This window comes from Rousettus aegyptiacus, unplaced genomic scaffold (assembly GCF_014176215.1).
Source record: "Rousettus aegyptiacus isolate mRouAeg1 unplaced genomic scaffold, mRouAeg1.p scaffold_m13_p_1, whole genome shotgun sequence".
Taxonomy (NCBI): Eukaryota; Metazoa; Chordata; class Mammalia; order Chiroptera; family Pteropodidae; genus Rousettus; species Rousettus aegyptiacus.
The window spans coordinates 154472298-154494559 of NW_023416284.1; the positions used below are offsets into that span (position 1 = coordinate 154472298).

General features: G+C 31.6%; 1 protein-coding gene across 1 annotated transcript in view; it reads right to left on the bottom strand.

The window, feature by feature from the left end:
* Window positions 1-15349: 15349 nt before the first annotated feature.
* Window positions 15350-22262, bottom strand: part of TRDN (triadin) — a 227335-nt gene continuing 220422 nt past the window's right edge. The window contains exon 21 of the mRNA XM_036221435.1: window positions 15350-15580. Within this exon, the coding sequence (XP_036077328.1) occupies window positions 15519-15580 (62 nt within the window). The 3' untranslated portion in view covers window positions 15350-15518. The remainder of the gene's footprint in view (window positions 15581-22262) is intronic.

The window sequence follows — 22262 nt, forward strand, 5'->3', positions numbered from 1 at the left end:
CTGTAAAAAGAATCATGAAAAAAAGGTTAAAAAGAATAATAGAGATAAAAATGGCAATTTTCTTCATTTGTTTTGTTTACTGAAGCCTAAAAAATCAAAGGGCTTTTTGAGCTGATATTCATACAGCTCTGTACTGGGATACAGATCTACACTGGGATAAGTTGCCTATAAGGCATTAACTAAATACATAGAAGATTGAAAATCAATCCACTATTATTATCACAAGGGACAAATTATGATAGACACAAAAAAGGTACAAATAAAATGCTAACATTATCAACTTACTATGTCACAAGGAACGTTCTCTACTGTTTTGCCATTCAACATTCACAATTCTACAAAGTAGGTAAGTCCTCTTACATTTATGTTTTTCACATAAAGAATTAAATAACTTTCTCAAGGTCACGTAGCTCTAAAATAGGAAACCTGGGATTTGACCTGATGATTCTGAACTCAGTCACAAAGGTACTGGCTCTGATAGCTGAATATCGGAATCAGGAAAAGCTTTGGCAGGTGGTACTGAGATGACCTTCAAAGATGGAAAGAAATTAGACCAACAGAGATGGAGTGGAAAGGAAGAAACATTTTCGAAGGACAGGAGAGAGACTGGAGAGATCTGCGCAGGTGGTCTGTCAGTTTGGCTTTGTGAGTCACTTGTAACCAACAGAATTCAATGGACGTGATGCTGTGTGATTTCCTAGGCTAAACCAGAAAGCACCATGTAGTTCTTACCTGCTTCTCTAGGAACACTAGCTCTAGGGAAGCCAGTTGCCATGTGAGTATTCCAACTGACACCCTCTTGCAGCAGAAGGTATATATAAATGGTCTGGTCGACACTCCAAATTGAATTCCCAACCAACAGCTAGCATCAACTACCAGCTATCTAGGCCAGCCATTCTGGCCATCCAAGAATTAAGGGTACTTTAGATGACTAGCCCAATTCTACATCTGATTGTAATCATATGAGATACCCAAATGAAAACTGACTAGTTGATATCTCCTGAATTTCTGGCCCTCTAAATCATAAGCAAAGTAAAGTCAGTTATTTTACACCACTAAGTTTTGGAGTAGTTTGTATATAGAAATGGTATGTGAAAGTCAGTTAATACATAACAAAGTATTACACTATGTACAATATAAGTTTTTCATTAGAACTATAGATAGCTGAGAATTATTCATTCTACCGTTAAAATTGAGGAAGGTTTTCACTGAGAAGTCAATTGGGTTTAGAATTTCACTGGTCAGGAAATGCCAATTTAATGGTATAACAGGGTATAGAATGTAAATTCTATTACTTAAATAGTCTAGGATCTGATTTCTTACTTGGTTTACAGAATGATAATCTGACATTTTAGATTGGAAATGTAATATACATTTGAGGCCTTTGGAGGAAGATATGACTTTTGTTTAGAATGTAGTATCCGTCTATGCCAATAAGATATCTTAAAAGGCAATGTCTAAGAAGAGGTTAGAAATAGAGATAAAGTGCAGATTATATGCAAGTATTGCAGAAGGAAGGCAATTTTTGGTCTCATTCATAAATAAAAACATCAATACAACCAGTAACATAATTTTTTAAATGCCTCTCAAAATCTCATTTACTTTGTTCACATAAATTGACTTGATTTAGTTAATAAACTTAGTATATAAAGACAAAATAAACCAGAAACTGAAAAATTGTTTTCTTAATAATATATGCAAATAACAAAGGCTGATGTCCTGAGTTGTAATGTTTTGCTTGCATGTTTCAAATCCAATCTCATATAATTTGCCTAGATGGATACGTCATCATATATTAGTAGTAACAACTTAATTTTATGAATTTTGATTAGCTATCATCAGATATTTAAAAATAAACACACACAGGCTGCTACCAAAATAGCTGTACAAGTCAAGTTTAAAATAATTTACTAGATAAAAACTTCATTTTAAGAGAAAAATATTCAATTTCAATAATCCAGAAAATTTTTTTTAAGTTAAGGGTCTGAATATATCTAACAAGGAAAATAAATAGAAAATAGTGTATGTTTATTCTTCAAACATTAGTGCATAGCAGACAAAATGTATATATAACAATAATGTTTCCTTCTACAACAATTTTGTAAAAAGGCTCATGAAACAGACAAAAAAACAAAATAATAGACAATGTTGTAACAGAGGAAATAGGCACTAGAGATCTTTCCTTGCAGAAGCATAAATATTTTGAACCCCAATATATTTAGAGAAAATAGTAGTAATTAATAATATATTTGATCTGGCTAGTATTTATTATTTATTATTCTGAATGATCAACTTCAATATCAATTTATTATTAGTGACATTAGGATATTAACAAAAATGTTTCTGTTGGAGCATCCTCACTTGACATCAATGTCAAGCATAACTATATTGAGAAAAAAAAAACCCTGAAATCTCAAAGTTTAAAAAGATCCTAACAGTCATCAGGCAGTTCAGGCTCCTAGCTGTGTGAAGAACCATACTCAAAATTCTTATTCTTTCTTACCCAGCTAGCTCTACTGAAGCGCTCAGAAATATCAAATCAGAAACTATACTTTTCTCCTCTTTTGTAGATATAAAATGCCTATTGATTTGAGATATTTTTTCATGAGCATGATAAATAAAATCATAGTATCAACTTTTTTGGATTTTTCTTCCAATGTAAATAATAATTTTAAAGAACCATATGGAGAGCTCTTCCATAAGTTCAATGACACCAGATAGATTCCCAGAGTATGAATATTAATGTACATTACACAGTATCAAAAATATCTTTATTGTTTCTTAAAGTGATGTTACATTGTTCTTATATTTTTAATATATAATACGTGAATGCCCTACCTATACCTATCATTATTTATGTTCATTTGGACATAATTTCGACAATCAGAGGTATTTTAGAAAAGGTATTTTATAGCATTTTTATTTCTTTTCCAAACTCCAAAATATGTTTTGCAAATACAGCAAAAAGTATTCTTTAGTAGTCTAAATAGTTTAAAATACTATACTTGAATTCCTCTGAGGGAAAATATAATATATTTATGCTTATCTAATACTATATTTGAATGCTTCTGAAGATGTGTTGTCAGAGGTTAATTTTACTCTGGACATTGCCCATTAACTTTGTAATTAAGTATGACTTGGTCAGGAAATCAGCTTTAACTTTCTTTTTGTCCTAATGATGTACTTAATTATTCCTTCTTTTATGGGCTAAAGAATTCAACTCATATTTTTAACATTTTAAAATATTTTTTCTAAATATCTGCTTAAAAATCCTTAATTTAAAGCATTAACTAGTTGATAGGCTCAATGAACCAATATTGATACATCATTATTAACCAAGTTTACAGTTTACTTTAAGGTTAACTCTTCATTTTGTCCACTATATAGATTTCGACAAATATGTGATGACGTACATTTACCATAATGGTATGATACAAAAAGAGTTTCACTGCCCTAAAAATCCCCACCTAATTATTCCTCCCTCTCTCCAAACTCCCCTGGCAAACACCAAACTTTTTACTATCTCCAAAGTTTTGTCTTTTCCAGAATGTCATGTAGGTAGAGTTATATAATATATAGACATTATATTGGTTTTTTTCACTTAGAAATATAATTTAAGGTTCCTTTAAGTCTTCTTATGGTTTGATAGCTCATATATTTTTAGCAATGAATATTGTATGGATATATCTGAGTTTGTTTATCCGTTTACCTATTAAAGAATACATTTGTTGGTTCCAAGTTTTAGTAACTAGAAATAAAACTGATATGAACATTTCTGTGCAAGACATAAGTGGACAAACATTTTCAACTCATTTGGGTAAATACTAAAGAGCATAATTGCTGGATCATTTTGGAAGAGTATATTTAGTTTTGTAAGAAATCATAAAACTGTCTTCCAAAGTGTCTGTTCCATTTTTCATTCTTTTCAGCAATGGATTAAAATTCTTGTTGCTCCACAACCTCCCCAAACATTTGATGATGTTGATATTTTCAATTTCAGCCATTCTAACATAGGTGTAGTGGTATCTCATTGTTTTAATTTGCAATTTCTTAATGATGCATAAGGTTGAGAATTTTTTTTCATATGCTTATTTGCCATTTGTATATATTTTCTGGTGAGGTATCTGTTAAGATTTTTGCCAGTTTTTAAAATAGGTTTTTCATTTTTCTATTGTTGAATTTTAAGAGTTCTTTTTCTGTTTTGGATAATAGTCCTTAACCAGATATGTATTTTCGAGTATTTTTCTCATTCTGTGTCTTGTCTTCAAATATTCTTGACAGTATCTTTTGCAGAGCAGGAGTTTTAATTTTAATGTTCAATTATCAACTTTTTATTCATGAATTGTGCCTTTGATGTTGTATCTAAAATGTCATTGCCAAACCCACATACATTTTTCTCTTATGTTATCTTCTAGAAGTTTTATAGCATTATTTTTTAATTTATGTCTATGATCCACTTTGAGTTCTTTGAGAAGAATGAAGGGTCTGTGTCTAGATTTTATTTTTTCTAATGGATGTCCAGTTGTTTTAATACCACTTGTTGAGAAGATTATTGCATCTCTATTGAATTTCTTTCGCTCCTCTATCTAAGATAAGTTGACCATATTTTTGTGAGTCTGTTTCTGGACTCTTTGTTCTGTTTCATCAATCTGTTTGTCTATTCCGTCACCAATATCATACTGGGAAGTCTTAAAGTTCAGTAGTTTTCTGATTTTGTTTTTCTCCTTTAATATTGCTTGACTATTCTGGATCTTTTCTTTTTCCATAAAAACTTAAAACTAGTTTTTGGATATCCACAATATCACTTTGTCAATATCCACTGAGATTTTTTTTATGATAGTATTGAATTTACAGATTGATTTGGGAAAAATTGACTTCTTAACAATTTTGAGTCTGCCTAACATGAAATATCTCTCAATTATTTAGTTCTTTTATTGTTTTCACCAGAGTTTATATACAGTTAGTTAGTTAGTTAGTTAGTTAGTTAGATTCATATCCAAATATTACCTTTTGGGTGCTAATGTAAATGGTATTATTTTTAATTTTGTTAATTACAATTTTTCATTGCTGGCATAGGACAGCAAGTGACTTTTGCATATTAACCTCATATCTTGCAATCTTGCTATAATCACTGTTTAGTTCCAGGTTTTCCTTGATGCTTTGGGATTTTCTGCTTTGACAATTTTACATTATATGTGAATAAATACAGTTTTATTTCTTCCTTATCAATTGGTATACCTTTTATTTTAGTTTCTTATCATCTTGTCTTAACTAGTACTTCTAGTACAATGTTGAATAAGTGTGGTTAGAGGGAACATCTTTGCCTTGTTTCTTATCTTAGTAGGTTAGCTTCTAGTTTCCCTTCATTAAGTATGATGTTAGCTGTAAGTTTTTTGTAGTTATTATTTATCAAATTGAGGAAGTTTCTCTCTATTTCTAGTTTTCTGAGAGTTTTGTCAAGGGGTATTCTGTATCTACTGACAGTTTTCTTAATTTTTTATAGTATTTATGCATTTTTTTGTCTAGCTTGTTGATGTGATGGATTACATTAATTTATTTTCAAATGTTAAACCAGTGTCGTAAAGTTGAAATAAATCCCACTTGGTCGTGGTGTATAATTATTTGCATATATTATTTGATTTGACTTGCCAATATGTTAGATTTTCATATATTTAGAAATCTCCACTCTAACAGTACTTAAAACTTTGTGATGGATATGTGCAGGTAAGAAAAAATTGAGATCTGAGACTCTTAAAAAGAGTTCGACTGAAGTAAAACAAAAGCCAATGTCATTCCAACAAACTAGACACTGTCCTTCTTGCAGTACTTACCAATATGACAAAGTGTGATCTCCCTGTAGAACAAGAACCCTGGGTGTGTGTATAAGTTCCCTCATTGAGAACAATATTTTAAAAGAAGGATACAATTTTGTATTTTAAAAAGATAAATGATACAGTCAATAAATATTTATTCAATGCCTCATTTGTGCTTGGAGCTGGAAAAACAAGATGGTTGCATGGAGTTCAGACTTTGCTAGAGTGCATCCTCATGGATTAACTGCAATGATAGAGACACATACACAGGGCTCTGAGATCTGAGACCATAGCAGGATTGGCAAACTCCACCTGATGGAGTGAGATAATATCTCATAGAAGCACAGACATTTGTGATGGATTCTGAAACTAGATATAAAGTTTGATATGAAAATAAAATTGAAAAGACACGTCCAACATAATGAACAACATAAGCAAACCACGAGTGTGAAAGTTCACGCGATTGGATCATTCGATATACAAAATGGAGGAGAAGTGAGTCAAGGCTGGAAAGTTGAAGAAAAGTGAAGAAACTTGTAGTACTTAAATTTATATTTTCCTAATTTTTAAATTTATATCTTTCTAAAAATGAGGAGCCTTTAGATCCTAATCCTAAACATTTTTCTGTCACCGTGTCAATGTAATTAATAAAACTTTGCTCATAAGAGCATATGATAAATACTGAACTGACTGACAATACACAGAAATCATTGTTATTTTGTTTGAAAATGGTCCAAAATTGAAACCACTGGTCACCCACAGTAGTGCTGTCCACATTCTCCTGTCTCCAAAGACAATATTTTCTTCTGATTATTTATTTATTTATTTATAACATTTTTTTTTTATGGTGACATTGGTTAATGAAATCCAGTAAGTTTAAGGTGTGCAATTCAACAGTAAGGCAGATATATTGCATTATGTGTTCACCATTCATAATTAGATTTCTTTCCATCACCACATATTTGACCACTTTTACCCCATCTATCTCCTCCCTCTCCCCTCCCTCCCACCCTCTGGTAACCACTAGACTATTTTCCATGACCATGAGTCTCTGTTTGTCCTGTTTGTTGCTTTTAGGTTTATATCCCACATATAAGTGATATCATATGGTTTTCAACTTTTTCTGTCTGGCTTATTTCACTTAACATGATTATCTCAAGGTCCGTCCATGTTGTTGCAAATGGCAGTATTTCATCTCTTCTTGTGGCTGAGTAATGTTCCATTGTATATAGATGCCACAGCTTCTTTAGCCAATCATCTGTCATAAGACACTTCAGTTTCTTCCATCCCCTGGCCACTGTGAATAATGCTGCTATGAACATCGGTGTGCAAATATCTTTTCATATATGAGGTTTCAAGTCTTTGGGGTACATACCCAGTAGAGAGATTGCTGGATCATATGGTAGATCAATTTTTAGTTTTTTGAGGAACCTCCATACTGTTATATAGTGGCCGTACCAATTTGCAGTCCCATCAGCAATATATGAGCATTCCTTTTCTCCACATCCTCTCCAACGCTTATTATTATTTGTCCTGTTGATTACAGCTATTCTAACAGGTGTGATTTGCATTTTCCTAATAGCTACCTATGTTGAGCATTCTTTCATATGCTTGTTGCCCATTTGTACGTCTTCTTGAAAGAAGTGTCTGTTCAGATCCTCTGTCCATTTTTAAGTTGGATTGTTTGTTTTTTTGTTGTTGTTATTGAGTTGCATGAGTCCTTTGTATATTTTGGAAGTTAGGCCCTTACAGAGGCATTGCTTACAAATATATTTTCCCATTTGAATGATTGTCTCTTTACCTTGTTGATGATTTCTTTCGCTGTGCAGAAGCTTTTTAGTTTGTTATAATGATTGATTTTTTCATGATTTCTTTTATAGGGTGTGTCATGGGCATGATTTCTATATCATGTGTGATATTCTTAGTTATTCTTAGAGCTAAATTAATATTTATAGAAACTTCATGTCATTTAATTGAACATCGAATAATATATTTTGCTCCAAAGATGTATGTTTTGAAATTTAAGTATAATTTAAGTGTATATCTTGAAATTTAACTGAAATAAATATTTAAAATAGATTTATATAATATTTAAGTATTTTTATTTTAGAATTTAACCTGACTTTCCTGTTTATATTTTTGTACAGATTGTACTTGCAATCAGAAAAATATAAGTCTATTCTTCAGCATTTGGGGCAAAGTAGAAATGTCTCAGTCATGGAGACATTTCTTACAAATGAGAATTACACAATATAAAGATTGGAAAGTCCTCTAGAGATTCCTCAGTTAAACGATCTTGGCTTACTAAAGAAGCTTTACAACACAGGTAATTATTCCATCACAGAATAAATCACTGAAAAGGCTAGATTAAGCCATAAGTTTTATTTTGAGAAAACTCTATGCTCTATTGTTCTAGCAGGTTAATAGTTCTAATCACCATTGGCTTTCATTAGTTATTTTTATTTTAAGGACAAGCAATACAAACACTAACTCTAATTTGACAATAGTTCACCATGATTTCTATTGCCAAAATTTTTAATAGAATATAGGTGCTTTATATGGATTATCTAACTCAGTATCTCTTTTTCTCACATAAAAATTAAGTGAAATGTAACCCAAATTTTGCAACTTATAATCATGAGGTAATTTTTAACTTATACTTTGCTTTTTCATAATTCCAAAGGAAAATATTGGATTGAATTTTCAGTTTAAGAATTGCTTTTTAACTAGCGTATACACACAATGTTCTATGAAGAATTGAGAAATTTATAATCAATAAGGTGCAAGTAAATTTTATGTATAATGTTGATAAAATTTTCATGTTCGTTCCTGAAGTTATTTGACTTAAATTATGTGATTTCATTTAAAATAAGAAGGAAATAATGATGCATTTTTATGTAGGGCTGATGATTTCATATGATTTTTGCAATTTCATTTGTAGGGAATGGAGCTTAAACTCCATTTATTTTTTTCCAGGATATGGCATAACAATTGATTTTAAGTAATCTTATTCAATATAGTGTATGAAAATTTTTTTTTTTCCTCAAAAGGTCTTTAGCAGAAAATCAATTTATTTTTTGTTAAAGTAAATAAAAAAGCAAAACTCCATTCTCAGAAAACAATTTTTATTCTGGCCACTCAGCTTTATACCATAGCAGCTTATAATTTCTCTTAAAAATTACTAAGGGAAAAAAGAAAAGAAACTGATATGTGGCTTCAGGATAATAATAGGAATGGAAGTAAATATTATAGAAAAAAGAAATATAATTACCAGCTTAATGTTCTTAAGCTTGAGGATATATTTTCTTGGTGTGTTATAAGGTAAATACTATAATGTGTTTTTACAATTTTTTATATAATCTACTGTAAAATGTTAAAGGAACAAACAAAGTTAATTTTTCCTTTCTGGAGAACAAATTTTAATTAATTTTCAAATATATATAATTAAAAATCATTTTTACATGCTAAATCCTGGTGATGGTGATAAAAATTTTATATGAGAGAAAGTAGAATTTATAAAAGAATTTTATAACGAAGAGAATGAAAATAGTCTATTCTAGATTTAAGCCTGCCTTAAAGAATCATCAATCTAATATTAATATGGAGATAATAATCAAAAATACACAATTAACTTTGCTTTAAAATTATTAAATAACATAAAGTATTGTTAAAAGAAATCTGAAGTGCATTAAGTTCAATTTTTTTTTAACTTTTTAAAATTAAATTTATTGGAGTAACATTGTTTAATACAATTACATAATTTTCAGATATACATTATCATTTGACATGTGTATATTCTATTGTGTGTTCACCACTCACAGTTTAGTTTTCTTTTAGCTACCATATATTTGACCCCTTTTACCGCATCTACTTCTCCCCTCCTCTCCTACCCCCTACTTTTTGGTAACCACTAGTCTATAGTCTATGTCCGTGAGTCTCTGTTTGTCCTGTTCACTAGTTGCTTTTAGGTTTATATCTCACATATAAATGATATCATGTGGTTTTCAACTTTTTCAGTCTGGCTTTTTTCGCTTAGCATGAGTACCTCGAGGTCCATCCACATTGTCACAAATGGCAGTATTTCACCTCTTACTGTGGCTAATATTCCATTATACATGTACCACAAGATCTTTAGTCAATCGTCTGTCATAGGACACTTTGGTTGTTTCCATGTCCTGGCCACTGTGAATAATGCTGCTATGAACATCAGTGTGCAAATATCTTTTTGGATATGTGGTTTCAAGTCTTTAGTTTTAAGAACCTAAAAAGTGGATAAAATTTCCATTAAGAAAGTACTATGATGAATCCTTGTAGGGGCAGAATGCAGGCAGAGTTGGAGTGATGCATTGTTCCTAGGCATGTTGTTTGTTCTGGTTATATCAGGTAACTTAATTTAGCCCATGTGCCAAACAGTTCCTCTGACCTTAGAGTTAATAGGTAAATTTAGTGATAAGAGTGGTGATTCCAGTATAAAATGTAACACAAGTTTCCTAGGAATATTCTTATAATTTTAATGTGTTTTTCCATGAAATGCTCAAAGTCTCCAAGAAAAATATAAGCACGTAGGCCACAAAGTAATTCATTTTCATGATAATGGAAACAAATATTTTCATGGAAATAAGAATTTGGATTTAACAATTATCTCCCTGTGTGACCTGTACTTGCCTACAGTATATTCTGCATAAAATAAGAGTGATTAAGTTACACATTAGCTTATTAGAGAGAAATGGATCATTAATAACAAAAAAAGAAAGAACTAGAAAGAAATTTCCCATGTATGAGATAAAATAATTGTGGAAGCAATCTAAAAGTATTAAACAGTAAGAAAAAGTGAAATGTGTTACATGATCAAGAGAGACAGTAAAGAATTGCTAACAGTTCTCTTGAAAATATATAAAATATATAAACAAGCAGAGTACACTCATTTTGACACATGTTTCATGGGCTCCTTATATAAACCATTTTCTCTCTAAAGCCCGGTCCATGCTCTTCACAATCATTCCCCAGCGCCTAGTCTGTTGTGGGCGCTCAATAAATATTAAACAACTAAAACACAAACTATTGTCAAGAAGTTTGGAATTCAGAGGAATCAATAGTATTACCATTTAACATTTATTGAGGGTCAACAGCATGACGTACTCCACAATATGCAAATAGTTACTTTATAATCACGTGTTAAACAAATAAATACAATTTATATTAACTGAACTTTCAATTTTACTCCATTGATCTTATTGTAAAATTATTTCTTTTTTTAGGTTATGATGACACACCACAAAATATAAACATTCATCATTTAAATAAATAAGTTTCTATCAGCAAATCATTACTTTGAGATATTATTAATATTCACTTGATAGTATGAGCAAATTAGCACACATCATAGATTCTAAATAGAAGAATGAATATACAAGGAATAGAAGAATCTGAAAAGATACATGAGGACAGTGACACATATACAAATTATGTTATAGCATTTGAGTTTCACCTGCTGTTATGACAATTTAAAACCATACAATTACGTAGGGTACCATTTTTTACAAAATAGCATTAACGGCAAAGAAAGACAGAAAGTCTTCTGGTAGGACACAAATTAGCACGTTTATGATTTGAAAGCATTGCTTAATTTAAGCCAAAATTGATTTTTTTTTGTTACAGAAAATGAACTGCACTTGATATATTTATGATCCACATTCTCCAAATTTACCTTTAATAAAATGATTACTAATTGTGTTCAAATTTATTCTTGCTATTAATAGGCACTCAGTTCTATCTAACCTTTTTTTCATAAATATTTTTCTGTCATGTTTCTGCTTAATTGGATTTTAATGTGATTTTTAATTGTTAAGAGGATCTAAAACTACATATAATATTTTGTAATGAAACTTTCAGTTTAATTTTGAAATACTGAAGTGTCAGTAAGTATTCATATTTATAAAGTGCGTTTTCCTTAGCATTTGAATCTCAAAATCTTAGAAATGAGTCTTTCTAGACCAGCATTCCCTTAAAAAAGGAATAGACTCTATATTCTGATATATAAAATACACTACTTAAAACTTTGTTGAATACAAAATTTTTGTATTTAGGGACATAAGAGATCATCTAATTCAGCTTCATAGTTGTAAAAATAAGAAAAGTGAGGATAAGGATTAACGTTTCTATATTGAGACGTACATTATCCTCATAGGGCAAATATTTAACTTTTTTTCAGTTTTAGTTTTAAAAAAAATAGTTAATAATAGTTTCAACTACTAAAGTTTAATATTTTCAATATCTTTGTTAGGATGACCGAACATGTAGATTATTTTATGTAAGAGCAGTATCTACAAAGAGCATTACATTAATAATATAATTAATGTATATTTGTTAATTTTTCTCTATTGTTTCCACTTGGAAATGGGCATAGTCAAAGGATTTAATCACTTATCCCTGGTTTCTGAAATGTTTAGCAATCCTCACTATTAGAAATCACATTTGATTTGCTAAAATATTATTTTAATTGCACAGTACTTAGAGGCACAGTTCACTGAAGTCTGGATTGTCTAATATTTTCTTCTTCAGCAGTTCCTCTGTTTTCATTTACCCCACAAATATTTACTACACAGCTAACTATATGCTGGCACTGTTATAGGTTCTTAGAACAGCCTCTTAAAGAATACCTCAAGTTATGTCATGCACAAGTATGAATAAAAGAAAAGATGATTTGTGATTGATTTAATCTATTACTATTTACTTCACCTTCTCATTGTTAAACTTAAGCCACTCTGAAGGAAATAAGAGTAAAACCTAAGAGAAATTCTGGGACTCCAATCTACAACTCATATCTTTAAAGTTAATTGTCCCGTCTGGTCTCTTTCTCTGCCCTAGTAAGTAACAAGAGACTAGACGCTTCTTTGGAGTGACTGTTTTGCTCCCCTGTCTATAACAAGCACATATTACTAAAGATTTTCTTCTAAGAGAAATGAGATTGAAAAAGGAAAGGGAAATGGGATTTAGGAGAGTAGGTTGATTTTGAAAAGGAATACCAAGGAGGAAAATGTACACTAAATATAAGAAATTAAAGACTGATAAATGAATAAACTAAGCCAAGATTTATTGTGGAAAACATTTGTATTCTTGATGCTTCTAGGTAACTACTTTCTAAACAAGGAGAAACTGTTAATAGTGTTTGTGTGTGTATGTTTGTGTGCATGTATGTATATGCACCTTTAAGGTGGAACAATTTATAAAAAATTTCTTAATGCTCAAAATTTTAGCTGAGCCAATTTAAGATTTCCATGAGAAGAATAACTGAAAAACACATGATTCATCATGAATTAGTGATAGAATAGTTATATTTTTGGACTTTTGCAGAATCTAGATTAACTAAATTTCTACTTGTTACATTATATAATGTCTAGCTTATATATTAACATGAAAGATATTAACATAAAATTTATTCCACCTTTCACTATCTGAATTTCCTGTAAGTTTAGTTTAATGAATCTTTCCTAAGTTTTCCCAATTATAATGCAGACCAAGTCCAGAAGTTCAATATATATAATTTTATGTAGATCCCAAACTGTTTTGGACATTCATAAAGAATTATGAAAATTATAGGGTTCTTTTCCTAGTGTAAGTCCATAAGTTCAAACTTAAATGAATGAAAATAACTCTTCATAAAGTATTCAATTGTACTTCAATGTATTATGAGCTAGGTTAAGATTATTTATACTTCTGAAGATAACTAAAATCTACATAAGAAAGAAAAGTACATAACAGTCTTAAAGCATCATCTTACAAATAAATATTATGATGAAATCTATAGAATATCAGTGATTTATTCTCACATAAACTCTCTGCTTTATTAAAATCACAAATAGATACTTTTTCTATAAAGTATTACTCTAGATCTACCATCTCAAAAATATGGCAGTTATTCAAATACTTTATTTCTTATGATTTTTATTTTGAAAAATATGAAGTCATTGCTTTACAATATTTAAAACTGAACTGATTTACTAAGTCACTATAAAAAAGCCATTGAAATAATCTCATATTTTTTCATAAGCCAAAAGCCTAAGCTCTTCATAGTATAAAAGGTATTGTTAATTTAAAAAAATGAATTAGAAAATCACCTGAAGTTAAGTTCACATCTCAAAGAGCCATTTCTAATCTCTTATCAATTTACAGAACTAATAAAACATTCAGGTAAAAAGAAATAAACAATTTGTGCTTAAATCAGTTATCTGTTAGGTATTATTATTAGCGTGGCCATTTTATATTCTAATCAAACTTCTCTTAATATGCTGTGGCTATTATACCCATCTACAAAAGCCATAAGATGAGTAATTAACACTTTTATAATACAGGAAAAAAAACAATGAAGCTCAGTGAAATCAAAGTGGTTTGATAGTTTATCTCACCTACATTGAAGCTGATTTTATAATGGAAAATGCTTAAATAAATACTATATAACAATCTAGGAATTTATAATTTTTCATATGCTTTCACATGTTTTCTTTTTTGGGCTCCACATCTTGTCAGATAAGCAGGTCAGATAAAATTAACTTCATTTATTAAAGAAAAAATTTAGGCTCAGAATCTTGCCTAAGTGAACAAGTTAAAATTAGGATCCAATACTCCTACACCTCTACTTTATATTTCAGAGACTAAAATATCCACTTCAAAAAGAACTTGATAGAAACATATTAAATTCTAAAATTATGAGTAGACCCCAGAAGCTAAAATAAATTTGTAAACTTTTTAAATGTGATTGTAATGTTGTTTTTATTTAGAAAAGCCCAAGGAAATAAATCAGTGACTGTTTAAGTTAACTAAATCCTTAACCTTGGTTTGCTTATCTGAAATGTGAGAGACTGAAAGATTTTTTGAAGATATATATATATAAAATTTAAAATTTCCAATATTAGAATCTTAATTGTATCTCAAATTTAAGAGGGGAGATTCTTTGACTTTTTATTCTTGACAAAACTATTGCTTTTTCAGATTTTATTTATTATAATAAATAATATTATAATATATAAAAAGCAAAAGAGTTGAGGGTAAGGACAACAATTAGAATAATTAGCATGCTGAGCTCTAACAAAATACCCAACATCATTTTAAATGTTTTAACTCCACTGTGCTGTGGCATTTTTCTGAAGCATATTCTGGAGTGATATATTTATTATATAGATGCATAAAAATAAAATGTATTATTTATACATTATGACTTATAAAATTAAAATTTCAGACCTCAGGAGAATCAACTGTTGAAGTCATAAACTCAAATAACTTAATTTTTTTCCTTTGTTTTAACTTTCACATATTATTTTTCAATCAATAGAAAATTTTTTTTGCATAAAAAGAATTGTGTCATCTTTATTCTTTTAACTATTTTTGATCAAGTTTCATTAAACCCACCAAACAGAAAAATGCCTACCAGTTTTCCCCGATCATTTCCCTATTTCCAACAATTTTCAGCATTTCTTCCGGTGTAATTAAGCAGTCTACAGAGTTTTCCTGTTCTGAACTTATATTCAACATTTAGTTATACAAAAGAACAAAAATCCAGATCGCTGCCTCACATTCTCCCTGGCGCAGAAAAACGTGTGAGGACAGTGATAGAGAGCAATAGATTTAAAGGTTATTCTCTTCCTCCTGTCTGAATCCAGGGCTTTCCTCCTCAAGTTGTCTTTCTAAAGAAGATAATGTCAATCTCCTTCATTTTTTTTTACCTTGCTCCACTGTCTTGGTTGTTTTCTCTTCCTTCTTTCCAGGTACAGCTGCAAAGCAGAGATAAGTTTTAAGTAAAAGTTTCTCATGGAAATGCTGCTCCTCCCCACACACACACAAGGAAGCATTTTTAACCCATTCAATGTCAATTTTTTTTAAACAAGTATTTTAAAGTTTTTCAACATTTCTTACTTCTTTATAATTCAGTTGAAACCTATTTTAAATCTAATCTTATGGAATTAGAGAAGAGAATCACTTGTCTTTGACTAGTTTTTCCATACTTTTCTACTTTATTCTTTTATACTCTGCTTCAATAAGCAAGCTTTACAAAGATTTCCACTTGACATGACTATGATTAATCAACTTAAATTTCAGGTTATTGCTGAAATCGTTTAGTGTCTTGTAAGTGTCAACTAGATTTTTCTTTAAATTCAGTCTGAATATAGATAGCTTAACCAACTGAAAGGACAGGGTAGTCATACTTGAGATTTATATAAATATTAAATAAAATCATCCCAAATCACAAGTAAACAAAAGAGAAATAAGATTATCATTTAAGCACTGTTTCCTTTGAACTATGCTTTCTCTGAGACTTATTGGTCTTAGTGAGATCTTCATTGTTTACCTATTTATATATCAAAATAGTAGAAATAATTCACACAAAATCAGTGTACCCCGTTGAAATAATTGATTCAAGTAAAGATATCCAGCAGATATTAACAACTATTTAACAGATGAAGAACTCTAATGGAGGAGTGAATATTGCAATTATACCCAAATATTACCCAAGAGAGTTGCAAGGAGAAAGAATTCAACTTTAAAATGAAGAAATATGGTTGACACAAACCTAACAACTCATTTATGAAACTTTGAAACATTCTTACATAATAGGACATCCAGACATTCTGTGCTTCCTCATGATCTGTACTATATGATGTATATAGTAACATTTCTGAATTATTCTGGCTAAAACATTAAAAACATCCAATTGGAATCCAGTTAAGCCGAAGAGTTCATTTTTAATTTAATCAAATAAAGGATATAGAGAATGTATTAAATAGTATTTTGAAGAAACAATCAGAGGAATAAAAAATATCAGCAGTGTAAGTGGCCATGATTCTTTTAAAAATTTAATGTCATAAATGAGAGAGGTGGGGGCGGGGAGGGGAAGAGAGGAGAGAGAGAGAGAGAGAGAATACTTTTTTTATAGAAAGCTTTTAAAATTCACTCATTAGGCATAATAGTTTATCTGTAGATTTTTTTGAATTCTTCAAGTAATTAATTTCATCACTGAGTAATAAGTTTTATTTCTTACTTTTCTATTCTTATACCTATTATTTCTTCTTACCTTATTCCACTGGCTGAAATATCTAGTAGAATGTGTACCCATAGTGGTGATAGCAGACATCCTTTCTTGCTCTTATTCTCAGAGGAAATCTTTTCACCTTTTTTCATGAGTATGATTTTTGTTCATGGTTTTTGTATATATCTTAACAGATTAAGGAAGTTTCTCTATACTCTAGTGATGATTTATATCAGTGTGTCTACTATAATGCATTTATTTATTCACTTTATTATTCTGGTTAATTACATTGATTTTTTTTCCTTTTGAAATTGCATTCCTGAAATAAACCAACTTGATTGCATTTTATCTTTCACATATATTATCATATTTGATGTGCTCAGGTCTACACCTCTGTGTTCACAAGAGAAATTAGCCTGTGTGTTTCTTTTTCAGTTCCTGTTAGGTTTGGCATCAAGGTTATTCTAGTTCTATAAAATAAGCGAATGTTTTCTCTTTTTCTATATCTGAAAAGTTTTGTGCAAAATTTGTTTTAATTTTCCTTAAATGTTTGAAAGAATTCTCTGGTAAAGCTATCTGGCTAGAATTTTCTTTGGTGAAGAATTATAACTATGGATTTAGAATATCAATTTAATTAATATTTTCAAATTTGTTAGAAAATATTTCTATTTTTAATATTTATAAGATCTTTAATTATGCACATTTTTTATTTTCTGATATTGAATTTTCTTCTTTTCTCTTAAGTTTTCAAAAAGGTCTATCAATTTTATCAGTTTTTATAAAGAATCTAATTTTAATTTTGTTACTTTCCCTATTGTACTATTTAATTTCTATTGTATTTGCTTCTGCTCGTACAGTTTTAATTTCTCTCCCTTCTACCTTCTTTGTGTTTAACATTCCGTGTTTAAAACATATACATTGGCTTCCTAGACTTTCAGCCTTTTTTGATGAATATTTTAAAAGAGTATAAATTCTACTCTAAACATTGTTTAGTTGCATCCCAAATTTCAATGTAATATTTTCATCATATATTAGCTCAACATATTTCCAAAATTCAGCTGTAACTTTTTATCTGACCTATGGTATATTTGGAAATGTATTGCTTACATTCCTCACAGCACTTAATATTGTTTCTGACATTGCAAATTATTAATATATATTTGCTTAATGATTAAATGTATTAATTAACAAATGAGATGTTTTGATAATAAATATTTCAAGTGAAGAAAGAAAAGAGCTCAGTTTTGGTGTTAGTGGTTTTCCTGAGAGATTTTAGGTGTAGCCAATAAGATGTGAAAAAAGACAAAGGAGCAGAAAACCCTTAACTGCACCAAGAGGAAAGTAAACAAGTTTAGCTAGAGCAGAGGGTTCCCATAGAAGAGATACGGAATAATCTCAAAATAGAAAATGAGGCCAAATTACAGACGCCCTTGAATTTAAAACTAAGGAGTTAGACTTTATTATATATGTTTTAGGGAGCTAGTAAGATGTGTAATATATTAGTCTCCTCCATGAATGCTCTTTCTCAAATCAATGTGCAATAAAACACTGAGTATTGTAATTATAATAGAGTTCTTTGTATATAGTCTTATATATAATTCTTTTATTTAGAAAACATTATAAATATTGCACAGGAAATATATATTTTTCAATTTTAATCCTCTGAAAAGTAAATGTCTTTGAAAATGATTTAAATATGACTTATACATAAACACTAAGGTTTTTCTTTTCTAAGATGAGTTCATAATTCCTTACATTTATATTAAGTAGAGGAGGTTAATTCCCTAAAGCACTATTTTCTGTCACTGAAAAAAGGCTACTGAAAATGCCAATTATATATACAGAAAAGGAGACATTTTGCATCAAATGATGATCCTTTCATTTACGGTTCTGAGGTAAAATTCACCAAGCCTAATTCTATGGAGAGTAAACTTTAGAAATTAAACAGCTCAACTAAGTAAGTGGATTTTCTAACTGCTTGGAATCAAAAGAAGACCTTAATCAATCTATCTTTCAATTTATTTTTCAGGGACCACAGGGTCCCTGAAATCTCCTTTGGTGCAAAAATCTCTTTGCTCTCCATTTTGAGGTTTACTTTTAGGAAAAAAAAAAAAAAAAAAGGTAGCTGTGTATTGCACTTCTTCAGAGATCTCAGCTAATGTGAAGGAAACAAAGTAGCTAACGTTCTTAGAAGGTAACACTGGATTAGCATAACCTGGAGCTAAACTGTGAGATGGAGAAGTTGTTTTTTTTGTAGTTCCAAGCTTTTATTTTACTATTTTCCCTTTAATTTTCTTTGAGGACCCCATTCACCCATACAATTCTATATCTCCTTTCTCTCCCCTCAACAACTCTTAATGTATGCGCATTAGCAATAGGAGCTTGTACCTGGGCAGTGAGGCTTATTTGAAGGTGAAGTATGTCAGAATCCTGGCAAAGAGGTGAGGAGTGGTAAGAAACTATTATGCAGTTTGAAATCTCACCCATGATACATATATTACTTGTGGAATGTAGACCTGTAGACTTAGGATGACAAACTTATTTCCAGGGGTATAAGAATGTAATGTTACCTGCCCAAGACTTATTTCCTGGAGATGTCAATGCCTAAAACAGTGGAATAAATTCCTGACTGAAAAATAAAATATTAAATCTACTGGGTCCTTGTATATATATTATGGTAGAGAGACAGGAAAGAGAAGCTTCTCATTACTTCTCAGATAATGCTAACTACTCAATCTTTTCACGAGGCCATCTCTTCTGCTACCCTCTTCCAATAATCTTTATAATTTAGAATTATAAAAAATATATTATCATGGCATACAAAACAGGAAATGTCTATAAATATCTAAAAATGAAGTTGGAAAGGAGTATAAAAATCAGATCTAGGAGGGCTCATGTCATTTTAACAAACTAATACTTTATTTCATGGACAACTGGGGAAAAGAGTTTTATATTAAGGTGTATTCAGTTTCATGACTTTTATAATTTACTATTACTTTTGGGGACAGTTCTGGTAAGTTGAATATTAGTGAAATAAAAATAAAGGCATGAGAACAGTAGTGAGATCGTTACAGTGGCTCAAACCTAAGATAATGAAGATGTGAAATAAGATAAAAAATATGGTTATAAATAGAATAAAATATATTCAAGAAATATTTAGAAAGGTTCTGGTCAAGATGGTGGGGTGTGCAAAAGCTGTGCTTGCCTCCATCAAGAACTATATTAAAATTATAACTAAATTATAGAACAATCAACCTAGAGAACCACCAGAAGACTAGCTAAATATAACTCTTATACCTAAGGATATAAAAAAGAGGCCACTGATAGGAGAGGCAGAGACGTGAAATGAGCTTGTCCTGCACATGTATGTGGCATTTGAGCATCAGGAAGGATATATCAGCTACGGAAGTACCCCTGGATGAGCAAGGGGCCCCAGCCCCATACCAGAGCTCCCAAGCACAGGGTTCCAGAGCTGGTAGAGGAGTCCCAACAAAAGCTGGCTGTGGAAATTAATGGGAATTCTGACCTTCCAGGTGAGATAGAAGCAAGCTGGAAATCCAGATTTCTTCGTAAAGGGCCCACACACAGACTCACTCTATCACAGGCACTCACTTTGGGTTCTGGTGGAAGGACAGGCTCAGGAGATGCCAGAGATATACAAGGAAAGACTGAGTTCTGTGGTTTCAGGGCGAGGGCTGAAGGGATTGTTCCCATTGCCCCTTTGGTGAGCCCTCTTCCTGTGCAGCCTACCAGTAGGCACCATCTTTCTTATGTTGAGCCAAAACTGAATCTGCATTGGCCTGGTGAAATCCTCTCTACTCTGGTGACTCCCTGAGAGTCCACCTTACCCAGCTTGCAAATTGCCCACAGCAATTTTATTGCCGGGGAACCAGTCCCACCCAACCCTCTCAGCAGAAGGCTTTTTCAGTAATAATCAACAGGCCTCAACTTGAGTACCTCCAGAGAAAATTCCAGTGGTGGGCAACCAGCCCCAGCCTGAATTGAAGTTTTTCATAAACAAGTCTCAGGTGTCTGTGGGCTCAAGGCAGGCAGTGGCTAGCCTTGGTGTGATCTGAGGCTTTTGCAAGTGGCCACAGGCTCAGCACTAGCACCAAATCTGAATCTGTATTGAATGGGTAAAATCTGCTCCCTTTACCCTGGCAATTCCTTGAGACCCTGCAGTACCTAACTTTTCTATCACACAAAGCCTCTGTCAGTTTCTGAGCCTTATGGGCAGCCAACGAGCAGCTCATGCTTGGGAGCACTCTGGGCCTTTTGCTGAGCTCTCCCAGGCTCAGTACTTGTGACTGCCTCAGTTCATTGCATAGCCTCTCCCACATATCAACAAGTCCAGCTCAGGCAGCGACCACACATGGACAGCTTTGTAGCTCCTACCAGGTAGCCATAGAGCAGTCACAGACCGTGGCTAACCTAGCCATACATAGGAGCCCTTCCCAACAGATCCAAAAACAATACACCCAGAGGTCGACAGTAGATCTTAACAGAGCACCACTTGATTAGCCACACAAGTGGCACACCCAAAGAGTGATCTCAACAGGCACACAATCACACTGGGGTGAACATTGCCCTGCGGCGTCAGCTCTCACACAGCAACTCATATGTATGGGTATGGTCAATCCTCACAGTTGGTCAGTCTGGGAGTCAATTCCACTTACTGACATGCTAACAACAATCAAGGCTCAACTACAATAGGAAGGCACACACAACCACACAAGGGTCACTCCTGGAGCACCTGGTGTAGGTGATTAGCAAGACAGTACCACTGGACCCCACAGAGCACCTACTACATAAGGCCACCTGCCTAAGGCTGGAAAACATAGCAGATCTACCTGATATATAGAAACCAACATAGAGAGGCCCAAATAAAAAAAAAAAAAACAAAGAAATATGTCCCAAATGAAAGAACAGGAAAAAACTTCAGAAAAAGAACTAGATAGAATGGAGCCAAGCAACCTATCAAATACAGAGTTCAAAACACTGGTTATATGAATACTTAATGAACTTAGGGGAAGAACAGCTGAGCTCAGTTAGAACTTCAACAAAAAGATAGTAAGCATAAAAAAGAACCAATCAGAAATGAAAAATAAAATAAGAAGCAGAGGATTAGATCAGCAATTTGGAAGACAAGATAGAAAATACCCAATTGGAATGGCAAAAAAAAAAAAAATTCCAAAAAATGAGGATAATTTAAGGGACCTCTTGGACAACATCAAAAATAACAATATTCGCATCATAGAGGTACCAGAAGAGAAGACAGAACGCAAGGAACTGAGAACCTATTTGAAGAAACACTAACTGAAAACTTTCTTAACCCAGTGAAGGAAATAGACATACAAATTCAGAAAGCACAGAGTCTCAAACAAGTGAACCCAAACAATCTCTATCAAAATACCAATGGCATTTTTCAC